General features: G+C 40.8%; 1 protein-coding gene across 1 annotated transcript in view; it reads left to right on the plus strand.

The window, feature by feature from the left end:
• Positions 1-17,595, plus strand: part of RSF1 (remodeling and spacing factor 1) — a 61,455-nt gene that overhangs the window by 34,311 nt on the left and 9,549 nt on the right. Inside the window, exons 7-14 of the mRNA XM_080576335.1 lie at positions 371-568; positions 1,806-1,910; positions 3,569-3,648; positions 8,046-8,100; positions 9,472-9,581; positions 12,485-12,552; positions 13,734-13,941; positions 15,122-15,345. Of these exons, the coding sequence (XP_080432461.1) occupies positions 371-568; positions 1,806-1,910; positions 3,569-3,648; positions 8,046-8,100; positions 9,472-9,581; positions 12,485-12,552; positions 13,734-13,941; positions 15,122-15,345 (1,048 nt within the window). The remainder of the gene's footprint in view (positions 1-370; positions 569-1,805; positions 1,911-3,568; positions 3,649-8,045; positions 8,101-9,471; positions 9,582-12,484; positions 12,553-13,733; positions 13,942-15,121; positions 15,346-17,595) is intronic.

Consider the following 17,595-nt stretch of genomic DNA (forward strand, 5'->3'; position numbering starts at 1 on the left):
AATGACCAAGTGTTCTGTTTGGGTTGAGGAAAACTAAGAAACTTTAAATGTGGAATTTACCTCGTGCACAAACAAGGTTGCTTTTTCAAAGTGGGAGAAAAGAGGCCGAGTCACCAGTCTGTCTTCCTATTTTTAAACCTCATTTGCAAATTTCTTTCTGCAGGTAGATAGTGTTTTTCTCCCTTTGCTATCCTGTTGAACTTTAAGGCTCTTTGAATGGTGATCTATTCGTTGAAATGCTCTGTTGTGAATTTAAAACTCCTGTGATTGAGATGAATCACTTCACTATCGAGCCTAATATTTTTTTAGGATCTGGGAAGAAACTGTAAGTTTCCTTTGTGTTTTCTCTTTGAAATGGTGTCGCTCCTAGAGAAGCAAAGTTCGGTGGACGGGTACACGGACACGTGGCAGGTGGAAATACTCAAGTAATGAGGAAAGTGAGGGCTCAGAGAGTGAAAAAAACTCTGATGAGGAGGAGGAAGAGGAAGAAGAGGAGGAAGAAGAAGCCGCACCTGCTGATGACGATGAGCCGTGCAAGAAGTGTGGCCTTCCCAACCACCCGGAGCTGGTAGGCTTTGGGGGAAAGCTTCTCTTGAGTGTTTTTGGTAGATTAGAAGAGTATCTGAAGGCACATCGTTCCTTGGGGTGGCTGTATGTGGAGCACCCTCTAGGTTTTAGGTAAAGAAGCCACGACGAAAGATGAGTTAACCTTTAACAAGGAGAGGACATTACTTCTTTTATTTACCTCCTTTGAAATGTCTTTTACGAGGTATAACACAACTTAAGACACTGAGAATTAAGCTGGGTGAGGCTTCGAGGTTGCTTCTGCAACTTCAGTGAATACAGAAGAGACAACATAAAAAAAAAGCTGTGCGATGTGTGCACTCCAGTGTCTTGTGACAGGGTTGGAGCTACGTAGTTGCTCCAGCTGGATAAAGCTGCGCATCGTCCTGAGGACTGAATCCAGCAAAATCACATGAAGAAAGAGCACAACCAGCTTTCAGTGTTTCTAATGTTTGTGGTTCTGGTTCATTGGTAGTAGATACCATCATGAATTCCTCTGTTCATCGGGGAAATCATAATGTGCGGTTTTGCTATGACTCCACAAAATAAGCATATTCTCAGGTGTGTGACAGATTTCTCGTATAGCTGAGACAAAGTTAGAATATTAGGATGTTAGAGGTAAATATTGCAATAGATACTCACATAGTTTATGTCAGTTTTAATGGAATGGGATCTCCAGAGATTTTTTTACCCAGCTAAACAGCAATCCTAATAGCTGCCTAGTTCTGTATATCCCTGCGAGCCTGCGAGGCTTTATCTCTAGCTTTATCTCTACCATCCCTGGACATAAAATCATCCTGTCTGAGGAAACTGCCTCAGATTGCTCAGGCTCCCTCCACATGGCCAGGTTTCCCTCGTGGAGACGTGAGCGCACAGGGAAAGCAGCTCACACCACATCTTGTCCAGATGTAGTTTTCCACTTAGGCCGGGGTCTGGAAAGCATTACCAGATTCCACAGCACGGGCACACGCTCTGCGTAGCCCAGTAGTGCTAAGAGCCTGAGAACACAACACGAGACAAAATCTGGTGTTAAAGTGGAAAACTGTGATACATAAACTTACCCATAAAAACCACCCCTGGCCCTGGAAACGGCTAGTAATAAGCGATACAGGATTTTTGGGGGTTTTGGCACAGCCCAAAGCATTTATGAAGCGCTTCTGTGTTGGCAGGGAAAACAGTTCTGGAGCTCGTTACATGTTGTGAATGCCAAAAGATACTCACGATTTGTTTTGTTTCAACAGATCTTGTTATGTGACTCCTGTGACAGCGGATACCACACAGCCTGCCTTCGCCCTCCTTTGATGATAATTCCCGACGGAGAATGGTTCTGCCCACCTTGCCAGCACGTATGGACCCTCTTCGACTTCCCTTTCAGCTTTGCACTTGTGGAGGGTTGTTGGGAGTTTAACAAGTTCTTCCCTTCTTTCATCTTCTTTCTGTTTTAAAGTAGACCAGGATGGAGTGATGATCTTCCCCCTCAGCCATTAGTAAAACTGAGTTTTGTGAGGTCTTTTCCCTTTCCCTTTCTTCTTTTAGTGATGAATGACTACATGTTGCTGCTGTGTAGATGCTGGTGTGTACTCCAGCCACACTTTTTTCCTATATTTTGTTAAATAACAAAAATAATATTAAAAATATATCTTATTTTTTTTCCCAAATGAAACATGATGTTGGCATCTGGGAGGGGGAGCAGCAAGCAGCAAGGAATATCTGTATAAAATACAGTGACCAAAGCAAGCAGCTGTTTTTGGTGTGCTGTTCCTTTTCCAGAGACGTTTGCTCAAAAGCTGGTAGAGAAAGCTGCTTTTTCTGATGGGTTTCACAATCTAGTTAGCTTCTGCTGAGAAAGGCCGGGTTGTCCCTGTCAAGTAATGGCCACTTTTTTGAAGGTTAGAAGCTGCTTCTGAAAAAAAAAAAAAAAAAGAAAAAGAAAGAAAAGGTAGTGCACATGCCCAGTTTCTAAAATAAAAAGGCATCTAAAATAAAAGCAAGATTTGCAGTGATGATGCTTGGAAGGATAAGCCAAAGAATGTATGATGCTGTTCTTGTTAAATCAATGGGAACCATCCTGTGTGCATTTTCAGCATAATCTGCCCATCTGCAGAGGAAAAATCCTTTGCCAGACGTGCTGTTGCTCTGCAAAAAGCTAGCCACACCAACCATGGCATGTTACGGCCGTATCACGCGTCGATTTTTCAGTTCTCTTCTGAGAAGTGTTTTTGTTTGAGTAGTCATGATCTTGAATAGTAAGAAAGTTTTCCTTACACAATTTCATATTGCAGCTTGCACTTAAAACATCTCCTTGCTTTGTTGCTGTTTGGTATTTTTTAATATGAAAAATAACAAATTTGTGAAAGAGTAAAGATCCTTGGACATAGCACAGTAAGGCCATGATCATGAAACAAGGCACAATTTGTCCATAAAAAGTCATTTTTACATACGGCTCCTTGCACATTAAATGGCAATATGGAATATTTGGTGAGAAAGTGATGCTGAAATGTGCCCCTACTTTTTTTTTCCTGTAGACTTTTTTTTCCTGTAGCCCCTACTTTTGTTTTTCCATAGACTTGTGTGCTGTCCAGAGATTAAGTGGCAAACAGAATCACTGTTTGCAAACTCAGCTTCACGTGTGTATATTATGTATGTCTGTGAAATCTGTAGGTTTCTCTGAGGCTAAGTTATAAATACCAAAAAAATGTGATACTAATATGGAAGTATGTTTATGATAAACATCTTTAGTACTTGCTTCAGGTGCATTGCTTCCTGCAGTAAATTCCAGTTACTGGAAGGATGATTCTCTAAAAATGTTCATGCCAGAGCACACACGTGCTTTACGAAGACGGTCTTTGCTTTAAGCCTTGTTCATCAAAGAGCCTCCAGTGTAGAAGCATTCACCCTTCCTCCAGATATCAGTTTGACAAATACAGAAATAGTGAATGAAGTGTCCGAACAGTAGACCAAAATGGTTTAGGAAAGAAACTAACGCTGTGTTTCATTCCCTTAGAAACTACTCTGTGAGAAATTAGAAGAACAATTGCAAGATCTGGATGTCGTCTTAAAAAAGAAGGAGCGTGCAGAACGCAGGTACTACTCTTTGAACGTGCATTAATGAACCTGGGACTGGGGAGGACGGGATAAAAGAAACTGGAAACTGGTGAGACCAGTTTTGTCTTCCCACTGGTTACAGAGGTTTTGGTGGTGCAGCGCTGGGAGAGCTTGCAAGAAGGGAGAAGTCCGGTAATTAGCCAAGGTGTCTGAGGACAATTATGGCTTGCCATAGCTGTAGTTAAATGGTTTTCAGCACGGGTTCAGCTGCGTGCGTTAGTAATGCTGTCAGCCCCGTGTAAATTTCCTGTTGTAAACAAGGTGAAGCCCTGATTTTGTTACAAAGGTAATCCAGGCGAATGTGTTTTTTGAGTCTTGTAACTTTAGATTCTGTTGGACTTCGCTTGTTCTACAGGGTTATGCAGTTACCGTAGCGCAGCTGAATCACAATTCGGAGTGAAATTTTGGGTTCTCCTCAGCTGTTACCAAAGGCTAAATGCAAACCAGTTTGCTGTGCTTAGGGACAACATCCTTACTCTTTGGAACATCCAGTCTGCAGTTCTCAGACCCGAAAATGAGGGACATGGAATACAATCTGCATAACAGACTGCTTTGGGGCATACACTGAGTGCTCTGCAACGTTTAATACCATCTGCATGAATTATTAAACACAACTTCGCATGAACTGTACATTGAAAGGCAAAATTCATCTGAAAGTGAGACCCCTGTAAAGGCAGTAGTGGAGCAGGCTCGTATTTCTAGCACGCGCAGTAACACCACACGGGGTGTAGTGATTTGGTGCTCAGGAGTGGAGCACAATCCCTGTCTGCCTTCAGCTTCCTTCAGATCCGTTTGTTAGTGCTGCTGCGGCAACAACGAGAGTGACAGATCAGGTACCGACTGTTCCTCGCTTCTGCTCAGAGTGGATTTAGATCCCACTGTGGTAAAATTCCCCTCGGCTTGCCAATTCTAGTGAATTTGTAGCTTTGGGAATGAAGCAATTAGCTATTTTTACGAGTGAGCTCAGCTTACTCCATCTGTGCAGGAGTATGGGACACAGGAGCTGTGTCTGCTGCTCTGGTTTGTGGTGGGAAGCCTCGTTGCTGGTGAACAGTATTTTTGGACCTACTTTGGTAAATATTCTGCTGGCAACCATTACGTGGAATGCCAGGTTTTTTTCCAGTCTGTCTTGCTTCCTTGTAACCACTGGTGTTGCATGAGAGTACGGCCTTCTAACTGTTACAGGAGAGCGTACAATCGATATCGTAGCAAGTTTTCAGGGGCTGAAACAGATGTTTAACAGCCCTTTTGCAATCTGATCCTCATACCTCATCAGATTAACCTAATGTTTTCTGTTGTACACCGTAAGAGGCTTTTTTTTTTCTTAAGTCTCTTAAAGAGAGAAATGAATTTGGGCTATAAAGGATTTCATGATGCAGTAGTTGAATATTGAAGTCCTTCAACTTAGTGGTGGTATATTTTAGGAAATTCTAAGATAAAAAGGCCGAAAAGAACAAGAATTATAATGCTAGAAGAAATGCTGGCCTTTTTTATTACAGCTTGTTATATAAATTGAACTGGGTTGTTTTGGGCACAGAAATATTTTAACGTAATATTTCTATAAAATCACAGTATTTCTTCTGCCTTTTTGGGAAAGAGAAGACAAACAATTATCTCATCATGGGCACACACACTTCAAAGACTCTGTGAGCCAGTGTTGCTACCGTGCTGTTTGAACTAGTGACTCCGTTGTGCTTCGGTTATTCTCTGCTTCTCAAGAACCTGCTTGGAACAGATTCAGCTGTTCAGCTGTATCCTCACACATCCCCCAAGTGCCACATCATGGATTTTTTATGAAAACTTTCAGTTTCACGATGACTCTGACAAATGTGTAGATCAAAGTCATACCTTTGTTTTCCTTCTGTTCATGAATTCAAGATGTTACCGCAACAGCCTGGCTGAATTTCAGGTGTCTCATGCACGCTTTGATAATCGTGTCCTATCATGAGCTGGAAGGAGCGGATGTTCAAGCTGTTATGGATGCCCCTTTTAGTTCATGTTAGAGACTCCCAGACTTGATAGAAAATCCCTCTGGGGACTACTTCTCTGCTTTTTCCACTCAAGTCAGGTGGAGCACTTCCTTTCCTGCCCTTTTTTTTTACATCCCTTTAGCAACTTTTGCCGCTGTCTACATGAGAGAAGATGTTTTCTGGGTTCTTCTGGGAAGTGTTTGTAACCAGTCAGTGCTTACCTGCACCCACAGCGCCAAACCCGTTGGTTAAAATGTTTAAGCCCCTGGTTAAAATGTTGAGCTTCTGGGTGCTGCATCCTAATAACGAAAGCTTTGATACTTCATGGTGCGATTTGTTTTAAGACCTTTCCCTTGGCAGGACTGGCTGGTTTTATTTGCTGATTTCTTAAACAGCGTGTACCTAAGCCAGGGGGAGCTAAAGCAGATCCCCAAAACTTTTAAAACCAGTTGAATTTTTCTCATCTCTTCCATCTCTTGATGTTTTGCACTGCAAAAAAATGAGAAACAGAGACTGTACAAGGCATTTTCTGATTTTAGGAGTTGCATTCCTTGCCTTAAGATGCTATTTAAACTCATTTGCAAGAACACAGTGACTTTGCACAGTGTATGAGAAAATTCCTCTCGTCCAACCGATCTCATGGTGCTTGGGTGGACGAAGACAATTTCTTTTGAGCTCTCACTTTGGGAACCTGATAGTAGGAGACGCAAACAATTACTTTAGTACGAAGCCAGACTTTTCAATTTAGGTCTAATGATACAGAGTTGTCAAAGCTCATGGTTTTTTTGCCTGTAAAACGTTCTAAAATCCATTTCTACGTTCTGTCAGTATTACTTTAGGAACTATACCAGTTTGTGTCATTTAAAAAATATTCTGCTAAATTCTTTCAGCAGACAGTTCTTCGGAAGGTTATTTGGATAAAAATGCAGGAGGCTGGTCAGAAGGCTGTTGTAAAATTTACTTAGATTCTTTATAAACTAATCGAAGTTTTAGAAACCAAATTTTTACCCATAGAAGCCTCTAAGTATGTGCATAAAATAATGAAGTGAAGATGCACCTTAGACCTTTGTGTCCTTGTGCACCTGATGCATCCTGTTGCGACTCCAGGACGTGGGCTCAGTACAGCTGCTCCGTGCAACTGCACAGGTCTGATTCTGGCTGACTGACCGGGAATCTTTATCTCAGAAATTTAGAAGTTAGCATTGGTTCCTGCACGATTTTCTTTCAACTGGAATGGAGCTTCACTGGGCCTTGAAAGCCGGAGGTCTGCTGGCAGATGTCTAGCTCATCCTTGTCCCTGTGCAGGATTGTTCTGTAACGTGTATGTTCAAAACTGCTGTTAGTCAAATTAATTTTAAATTCTGTAGGGATGTGGCTTGCTTTTAGAGTCCTTGCAGGATCCAGTAAATGCCACCAGCTTTCTTTGCTGTCTTCATTTATCCAAACTATCCCTTGTTTTCCTAGAAGAAGGCCAGACGCTGCTCTTTGATAGCTGGGTTCGGTAGCCCAGAGGTCAGCACCTTGTGCTCTCGGCGAGGTGCTGGGATGTCAGAGGCATCTCCTGGTGGGGCTGGAGCAGCAGGCAGAGGCCAGGCACCAGGCTTGTGCCCACAGCAATCGAGATGATACTGAATGCTCAGAGACAAGCTAAGCTTGCTGCTGCTGCTGCTCCCTAAACTCCATTTTACTCACTCTGATTTAATCCTGTTACCTACTGGTGTCCGGAAGGACAGCCTACTTCTCCTTCCAGTCGTTTTTCCTATGTTTGAGCACTGCTCTCTCTCCTGCCTTTGAGCTTGCGTTCCTTAGACCAATTGTCCCTGCTCCTTCAGCCTTTCTCTGCAGGGCACATCTGCTGTACCCCAGTAATTCCTACTGGCTGGCTCACATCTTTCTTGAAGTATTCGTGGTGCCCAGATGGCACCGAGTACATTTTTCCAGTTCAGTGTGATTTTAAATTCCCATTTTATCTTCCAGTACCTCCAAGGTCGGTGGTGGTTATAGATTTGTTAGTGTCACAACATTAGGGTTTTTCAGCTGTTTTTTTAATTGCTTTTTGTATCTGAATTCAGTCATTTCTGGGGTGCTCGCAATCTTCAAATATTGTTGTTTGTGAGAACTCTTTGGAAATCACTTATATTATGCATACAGGAAAATGTAATCACGTGAGATTTAGTATTTAGATATTTAGATTTAGTATTTAGATTTTAGTATTTAGATTAAATATTTAGATATTTAGATATTTTAGTATTTAGATTCCAACTATAATAACGGTTTTCAGTTGGAACACCTTCTTTGGATGCTTCTGTAAGTGATAGTAAGAGCTTCAAATGGTGCTAATTGCAGCATTATTTTAGATGTCTGCAGTCTTTCTGTAAACTTACGTTCTTTTTTTCTCTCCTAAAGGAAAGAGCGGTTGGTGTACGTGGGCATCAGTATTGAGAACATCATTCCACCACAGGTAAGTCACTGCATCTATGGTGTCGTATTCTTTATTCTTTCTCAGTGGTGTGTTCAGAGAGCTAGTAGCATCTTGGAAAGAAAAATCAACGTATATTCAGGCCAGAAATAATTCTGTGGCCTCCATTTTAGACTGAACTTGAATTTGAAGCCAAGGGAGCTTTCTCTTGGTTATTAGAGCCACCTGGTGCTCCACACAGTCCTCTGTCAGTGAAGATCGCAGGATTGCCTTCCCCCAGTTACACTTGGGCGTTGAGTAGAGCGCTCTGCCGTTCTGTCAGTTGTAAGGGTGCGATTCTGTGCAATTAACTCTGCTGGCTGCTGTACAGTCGTCTCTGAGCTAATTGTTATAGCCTTTAGAGCTGATGGAGAGAAATCAGTGTGTCTGGCCTATGGGGGGTGAGGTTATGCAGTTCCTTTGCCTACAACAAGTTCATTTGAAGTTTGGTGAAAAACTATAAGCATTTAGTGTTCTATTAACAGAGTTTGTACATGATTTCCCTTTGCAGAATAGGAAAAATATTTTTATTTATGTGGTGATTGCCCTTTTTTCACTTCTTGAATACATTTAAAGTGAATTTCTTCATGTCATAGCCAAATGCCTTTATCCAGAGTTATATAATCTGTTCCTTACTTGAAAGTTGAAAATGAAACTTTAGTTTGTTTTAAATACAAACTTTCCATGCTGGCTGTAGTAAAGCTAATTTTCTCCCTCTGTCTGTGGATATCAGACGCTTGATAACAGATTTTACAAACCTGCAAAGGACTCTCTGGCTGAGAGCAAATATTTTGAAAATATTTTTAAAAATAACTGCCCAGGGACAGATTTTATTTGTTTGTTTAGCTTAATAACTTGGAAACAATGTCTTAAATTTAAACTGCATGGAATTTCATTGGAATTTCATTGAAACTGCACCAAGTAAAGGCGTTTGCGATGGCTTAGACCAAGGAGAGCCCCTGAGCAAACCACCTGTGCCGTTAGCTGTCTGGAGGCAGAGACCAGTGCGGGGGCACAGATGCAGAGTCCCTGTGCTTAGCAGGTAGAGATTTATGTGAGCAACAACGTGTTCAGCTGCTGCTTACAAGTCCTGGGAGGATCACCTGAGTGTTGCAGTGTAAACAGCGATAAAATAACCTGAACGCTCAAACTATGTGTTTGTGGAATTAGGCTGTCAGTAAGGGCCCTGTCAGCAAGCGTTCCCGTGAAATCTGCGCTGTAACGAGTCGTTGCACTGGAAATCAAAATGCGTTGTGTTGGACACACAAACTTTCTGTCTTACATAAAAATCTGCACGGTAGGAGTTCAGTCATAATAAGTCTGGAGCGAGGGAGGGAAGAGAAAACGTTTTGACACTCTGTCTTGTGTGAACAGGAGCCAGAAATACCTGAAGGTCAGGAAGAAAAAAAGAAAGATTCCAAAAAGCCCAAATCAAAGCTACTTGAAAGGAGGTCTACCAGAACCCGGAAATGCATAAGCTACAGGTAGGCAGCTTGTTTAAATAGCTTGTAAAACAACAAAAAAGTCATTGTCATTTTCTTTCTCAAGCAACCCACAGCTTCTCAAGCAGGCATTTATATTTAAAAGAGCAGCCAAATTAAAGTGTCTTTGTTCTTTCCTCTGAATACTGCTTATGCTTGATGTTTCTAAAATGGAGGTGCACATTAGATAGCATAGCGAAGGGCAGATGCATAAAAAATATAAAATGCACATGGTACTTTCTTTGTTCAGGAATATTGGAGGAGATTTTGGTGTTACTGCAGTTTCTGCAGCAAGTTAAAGCAGGCCAATTATGCCCCTCCTTTCTCTTGAAAGAGAAACTCATGTTTCTGTGTGAAGGCCTGAAATTCCTCTCCCTCATTTTTCCCCTTTACTGCTACTTTACACAAAAGGGGCATGAAACTTAATACGCAATTAGAAGAGAACAACTCTGCAGAGTAATTGTGATGATAAAAATGCAATTAGTAAATTAAAAATCCAAGGCATTTAGACTCTGCATTCTGAAAGTAAAAGTAGAACGAGCCACTAGGGTTTCCAAAATTCAGCACAATCTTCGTGTTATCTTTTGTTCTCCATGTATTATCAGAGCGTTCTATAAACTATTTTCTAAACAATGCCCTGAGATATGCCCAGTATCCTCCCCAGGCCAGCAGGGGATTAGAGAAGGACGTGGTTGGTTGCCTGAGAGCTCGTGCTTTTTGTCCCAGCTGCATTAAGAATATAAAAAAAAAAAAAATCTTGCCTTTCCCACAGTACTTGTTCTGTGTAGACCTTTACCATAAAAAAAATAGAACATTACAACTTCCAAAACCTTCCAGCAATAACCCTGATTAAACTCAGTCTGGTTGATGACAGGCATAGCCTTTGTGTCTGGTGAGTTTTCCAGCCTGTTCGGAAAACTCAGCCTGACCTCACTTAGCTGTTGATTTCCGGTAACTTTTAAAATCAACAGCAGAAGCCACACTAAGGAAAATGTCATTGCTGGTTTGCAAAATCAGGTATTTCTGTAAGGAACATTATGCCACGGGCACGATTACGTAGATTTGCTGCTGTGTGTGTGACAGGTCAGGCAGCAGCTGACCAGGAGAAAAAAACCTTGCCTGTAGGATATCTGGCATGACTTCAGCAGGGCACACATGGTACAAAGACAGGAATTTTTATCTGAAATAACGTTTAATATAACGTTGGTCTTGAAAATCAATCTTCTGATACAAAATGACAGTCTTTCCTACGGACTCCATCGTACACATAGCTTTGAGCTGGTGGAAATATTACACATGTCAGGGTGTCGCTTCAGATTGATGCGTCTGCAGTGAAGTCCGACTGGTGTCAGTGAGAATTGCGTATGCTTTCCTTCAGAGTGGGAAAATAAATGCTAAACGTCCCATTCTGCTCACAGACAAATCTGTATCGTGTAGCATTCTGCTTCTCCAAAGACAGGTTAATTCCTTTGTGCCATGAGTCATCTGTGTCTTCCTCTCCTGAGCAGGTTAGCGAACATCTGCCTTACAAATAAAGCAGCAGCAGAAGGAATAATGTTCCATTACACCTAACGGACAAGCAGTTATCAGCTCGTGTTTGATATCAGGTTATTTGTTAGCAGTGTTTTGAAAGCATTAAGTGATTTCTCACATTTTAAAGAGGGTGTTTTTAGTGCTGCAGAGGGAAATAGCGTTTGAGTAATGTGGAATAAATCTCATTGATGGAATAATTTCAGAGTTAGTTTCTTACTGTGTAAAGCTGCCTTAAACATGACATACGGTTGTTCTTAGATGTACAGAGAGACCAGAAATCAATCATGTTATTTTTAAAGAAGAGTTTTATGGTTACTGTTGGAACACAGAGTAATTGCCAGATTTATTTTCATCTTGTTCTGATGGAGTTCTCAATGGAGGACTGAGATAAACATAGCTGTAATCTTCAGTGACTGGCAAGCCGAATATTTAATAAAAGTATTGTCCGATCACCAGTCATTTGTATTAAAAAATGGGCAAATGATTAGAAGAAAAAAATAATCTAAACAAGACATTTTTCCTATGTAATTAATAAAATTTCTACTTTTTGCATGTAATATCTCAAGGCATCGTTTTGGTAATGCAGGTAACAGTCTTTTGTTGCAAGATTTGAGTTCAAAACTGAAGAAAAAGAGCAACGAAGTCATCTTCCATGTAAAGGGGCTGGATCCTTTCTTCTCCGTTTGCTGTTCCCTTTAAATGAGTTACGCAGCGTGCGTGCAGGGATTTGTGCAGTTTTACAAAAGCATACTCCAGTATTTTTCTTTTGTTTTCCCTATTTTTTTATCTAGCATTACGTTATGTGTATTTGTATATAATTATGAAGTCTGTACGGTGTATTTTATCTGTTCGGCTTACAGTGTTGCAGATCCATAAGATGTAATTACTGTGAGCTTTAAAGAAGAGAAATGAAGCTATGTGAAATAAGTTTTCAAGGAAAAATTAGGGTGAATAATTAGACTTTTCAGGTGCTTTTCAGAAAATCTGTTTTGCCAATTTTCAGTGGATATGTCATCCAGATAAAAGGTGTGAAAAACTAGTCTTCTGTTTGAAAAATGCCACTGATACCATTTAAAATAATTTTGGAATTATATATTGCTGAATCCTGTCATGTAAAAACGAAGGTGGTTTTCTATTCATATAAATCAATAGTAATACAGCCTGGCAATGATAAATACTCTGCTAGCACATCAAAATAATAAACACACCTTTTAAAAATTTGCTATTTTATCACATATCTGGCCCATTGTCTGTTGTTTTGTCATATAGCCAGCCCGTTTCCTATGCAGAGTATTTTCTTAAGGCAATTTTAGATTTTTAGGTATGTTTTCATGATATCAAATAAAGTCATAAATGAAAGATGTTACTTTTAGGTTTGATGAATTTGATGAGGCAATTGATGAGGCAATTGAAGATGATATCAAGGAAGCTGATGGAGGAGGTATGTTTCTGACTTTGTTTTTCATTGCAGCGGGGTAAGATGAGTAAGACCAAATTTCTTTTGATATGACAGGCAACAAATATAATCCTCTCCCTTAAAACAACATAGTTTACAGTTTTTACTACTGTACTTTTAGAGTCAGTTAACTTCCCTTGGAAACGGCCATTCCAGGCTGCCAAAAGATGGCAAAAAGTATTTGGTCTTGATAGTTAAATTCGGTGTGTACATGTTTTGATGTATGAATACAGTGAAAAGCTTTTAAAATTCATTTAAAAAAAATAATTCATTTAAAATTCATTAATTAAAAATTTTAAAGAAAGCTTTTAAAATTCATTTGCTAAGTTTTGAATTTCCGAATGGAGTGGCAGCTGGTGGAATTGGCATTTGACACCTGTAAAAATTGGGTTCACGAAGCGGTCCACAGTTGGACGTGCTGAAGACTGGGTCTACAAATACATTTGTTGTCTTGAAATCACTCATCCAGATCTGCAAGCATTTCTCAGTTACAATGGATAAAGTGAAGTTACGTTCTTTGTTGCTTGTTAAGACACCACAGGGGACAAAACGAGAGATCTTCTATAGTGTCTGAGATAGATAGATGGATTTGTGCTTCTGCATCACCTTAACTTGTGTGGAGAGAACTGCTGTGAAACTTGTACAGCTTCTGGCATCTCCATAAAGACAGCAGTTCCCAGAAAGCCAGTGGCTGTATAGAGATGATCTGAAAATCAGGTGTCTGTGGTGTGTTACACAAGATTTAATAAATGTAACTAAGTCTCTTGACAGTAAAATCAGCTTGTCTGAAACTCTACTCACTGGCCAAACAGCAACTTAAACACCACATCTCCCAGGAAGGGTATTAAGCATTATGAAGATGTATTTTTTTTTTTTTTATATCTGCCCTACTCAAAAAGCACTCATATTGGGAATAATGTGGATTGTGGTTAAGTATCAGAATGCTGACATTTAGCTGCTGCCTTCTACATTGACTTCAGTATTTCCAAGTGACCGCAGCTGGGGCTGTGTGTGTCAGGAACAAGACCCCAGCCAGTGTCTTGCATGAAAAAATTGTTCTGTGTTACAGAAAATAAACCGAAGCTAGAGACGTGGAAGAAAGATGTGTGTGAAGTTAAATAAAAATAAACTTGTTCTTATTTTCCCCTTTCTCTCACTGAATTCAGGCATTGGCAGAGGCAAAGACATGTCTAATATCACAGGTCACCGTGGGAAAGACATTTCCACAATCCTAGAGGAAGAAAGGAAAGAAAACAAGCGACCACAACGGGCCGCTGCAGCACGGCGCAAGAAACGACGGCGACTAAACGACCTGGATAGTGACAGTAACCTGGATGAAGAAGAGAGCGAGGATGAATTTAAGATCAGCGATGGGTAGGTCTGCAGTTTAGCTTCCACTCCCTGGCTGCTACAGGTTTCTGCGACTCTGCAGTGCCCCTAAAACGGTGATTAGGGGTGTGTGTCCTGTTCTGGAACACCACCGCACAGTGCCAGCAAAAGTACTCCTGGCCTAGTGGAACGTAATTGTGCTGGAAAAACTGCACTGCAAATCATCCAACCTGCTTTTCAAGCAGAACGTATCCTTAACAAAGACATAACTGAAATGAGGCAGGCTCTTTCCTTTTGAAAATGTCATGTTTTGTGGGATTTTTATTTGGCGTGATTGCCATTTAGAAATCGGAAGAGTGAAATTCTCCACCCTGACACGTGGGTTCCGAAATCAATTCTTGATTTTTGCTTTCTAAAAGGTAGAGTTTGAACACAGTCAGGAGGTTTATACTATAGAAAACAGTTATGTGAAGGTTTAGGCACTAAATGAATATTGCTTTAGCTTACTGTAGTTCTTTTTCCCTGGCATTTCTCATCTTTCAGACTGGGAAATTCCTGAAGTTAAAAGTTTAATAATAATTTTAGATTTTCTTTATGCCTCAATGAAGAAACATAATGGAGGTTTAGTCTCTTTACCATTAACTTTTTAAGTTTTACACTAGTCATATGGTCAGTTTACTAAGTTTATGGATAACTTACACAACACAAATGCAAATATCTCTTGAGCTTTTTCTTCACATGTGACTTTGCCAAGGAATTTTCAGTGGCACCCTGAATAGTTAAGCAAAATGTGCTGGAAATTTCCAATCAATCAATGTAGCGTTTGGAAATCTCACGGAATTAATAGCGCATCGGTCTGTTAAAGTGTGCTCATGCATTTTCAAATCAGTTCTCTGCTGAACGCCTTCTGAATGTTGTACTGGAATTTACATTCCGCTGGCGGCCAAATGCAGTCTCAGTTTGATGTAGCATTCGTAGTCACCTGCTATTCTGATCTGCTGCGTAATGTCACGCCCTGTAAAGCTATCTCCCCAGTACGCGACTGAAACTTAATGCCAGTGACAGCAGTTTGCTCTCTGGATCTTTAGTACACATTATTTCTATAAAATTTGTGCCCGTTTGTTAAAGGCAGTGCTTTGCGTTTATTACTTGCTCATAAAATGGAGGTCACGTTTTGATCCTTTGTTTCAGATATCTCTGTTGTCTGTGGTCTCTCTCTGAACAGATCTCAGGACGAGTTTGTTATATCGGAGGAAAATCTGGATGAAAGTGAAGACGACCCGCCATCAAACGAGGACAGCGATTCCGAGTTCTGTGCCCGCATATCCCGGCGACACCTCTCCAGGCCCATGAGGCAAAGCCGGCGGTTACGAAGGAAAACAGTCAAGAAAAAATACTCTGAGGATGATGAAGATGAAGATTCTGAAGACAATTCTAGCAGAGAATCTGGTGAGTATAAATAGTCCTCTAAAAGCATTTAATACTTTGTGCTGGAGAGAGGAGGAGTGGAAGTCTCAGTCTCCTGTCAGGACTTTGACATTAATGGTTTTGGTTGCTGTGGCCAAGTCATATATCATCTTTGCTTCCTGTCTGTAAAGCAGCTTACTGCTTGTTCTGCTGTGAGTATTCTGAAGGAAACTACTCCAGAGTACTGGCTTCTTGGCATTTTAAATAAATATATATTTAAATGTATGCTTCTGTTATGGTTTGTCCTTTGTGGACAGCTTCAGCTATCCCGTACCTTCCTGTTCGGATCATGATTGCAGGGAAAACAAGGGACGGAGACAAAAATATACTTCTTTACATCTGTTTGAAGACCTTCTGTATAAACTGAAAAAGCTTCTTCTGAAAGAAACATTTTCCCTCGCTTTGTACGGACAAATAATTCCTTCAGCTGCAGTGAGCCGTTGCATGGCATGGTGTGTTCTCCGGCAGGCATCAAAGCAGACCGTAACACCTTGAATCTGTCCCTTCTGCATTTATCCTTTCTCATCTGTAGTAACTAAAGACTTTGTCGCACCTAGTAATTCACTTCATTCTGCTTGTCCTTCAGGCAGGTCAGTTTCTGTTTGCACAATTTAAAGCATGTGAATAATATTTATACAACATGCACAGCTTTTGGCGATTTGCGTCGTTCTCTGAAGACCGTCCTCTGTGTTTCTGCGTCATTGGAGATTCAGTACTAAAAAGTGCCAGATATATACTCACCCTTACTTATTTTATTGTGAATTTAAGCTAGTAAGTACTCTGGGGTGTTAACTTGTCATACGGAGAGTGTTACCTTTCCAGCGGTTTCTCTGTCTCTCTCAGATATAGACAATTGTGTTGGAGTAGGTGGCTTTGAGGTGCTGGTATCCAAAAGGAGGGTTAATGCATGGGCAGATTAAGACAGCTGCATCCCCTTGCTGTCTCCCTGTCCCAAATGCGTCAGTGCCCTAAACGTAAGCTGTTAATAATGAAGATATTTGCAGAAGCTAGAGGGGAACTAAAGAGATTGATCATCTACTCTGTAATGCCTGTGAGCAAATCTGTTTGTTCGCTGGTGGACGCTGGTGGACATGGTGGACATCTGTGAGAAAATCAGCACCCCGTACTGTACCATCCAAAGCGCCCTGTTTAAAAAAGAGCAGAAAGAGGAGACACTGAATACAAATATAATTTTCTTCCGTTTCTGGCAAAATGCTGTAGGTAGAGCCTTGCCTCGCTGATTCCAATGTCGTTCCCTATACGTCTAACTGTGTTTTTCTTTACCCCGTTATAGTCCCTCAGGATCCTGCCTTAACCCTGTCTTGATCTAAAGAAATAACGTGCCCTGTGAGTGGCTGTTTTCAGTCTCCAGAGATGGAGTTTTTTTCTGAAGGTGGTTGTTTGTGCCGACTTGCTCTGATCCTTTCTCTAACATTGTAGGAGGTAAAGAGGGTTGCTACTTTGACCTGTGACTGATGTCAGTCAGCAACTTAAGAACATTTTGTGACCCACACAGAAATGTACTGTGACCTCAGGATAATTATTCTGGCACAGCTCTGTGAAAAAGCAGCAAAAGTTGCTGTAAAATCTATTGTCAAGTACTGAAAATTTAAGTAAATTTAATTCGTAGAGACAGTAGGTGCAGTAGTCTGGGGCAGGAAGAACTGGGAATTGCTGTAAAATTCTTCTCTACGGTTTCTGTTGTAAGCAAACTTTTAAGCCAGATTTTTATTGTTAATGATTTAATATTTCTAAGTCAAATTTTACCTGGATTCTCACTGTGTCATTGTTTTTTCTTTTTTTTCATCTACTTATTTTGAAAATTATTTGAGTACACTGAATGTAAACGTACAAGCCAGGAAGGACTTCCCAGTGGGAGCAGTAATGTGTGTGTCGTCACTCGGAATCAGTCAGGTTGTTTCAGCCATCAGGAATTGTAGAGGAGGCAGCTCTGGCACCAGTAGAGGGAACAAAAGCACAGGAAGCAGGCCTGTTCTGGAGGAGTTTGATGGAGAAAGGTTTGCAAGGAGATTTTAAAATTAAGCAATTCTGCACTGACAGTGAGAGGGGGAACTGATGCGTGAGCCTGGAACAGGTCAGGGCAATGAGGCGTGCTGGCTGAGACTCTCCCGTGCTGGAAGAGTGCGTGATTTTATTAATGTTGCTCTAAAGCTTATCTAAATAGTTGAGTTTTGCTTTAATGGAGTAACGGACCTGGCTGTTCCCTTCTGC

This window comes from Anser brachyrhynchus (assembly GCF_964034855.1).
Source record: "Anser brachyrhynchus genome assembly, chromosome: 1".
NCBI lineage: Eukaryota > Metazoa > Chordata > Aves > Anseriformes > Anatidae > Anser > Anser brachyrhynchus.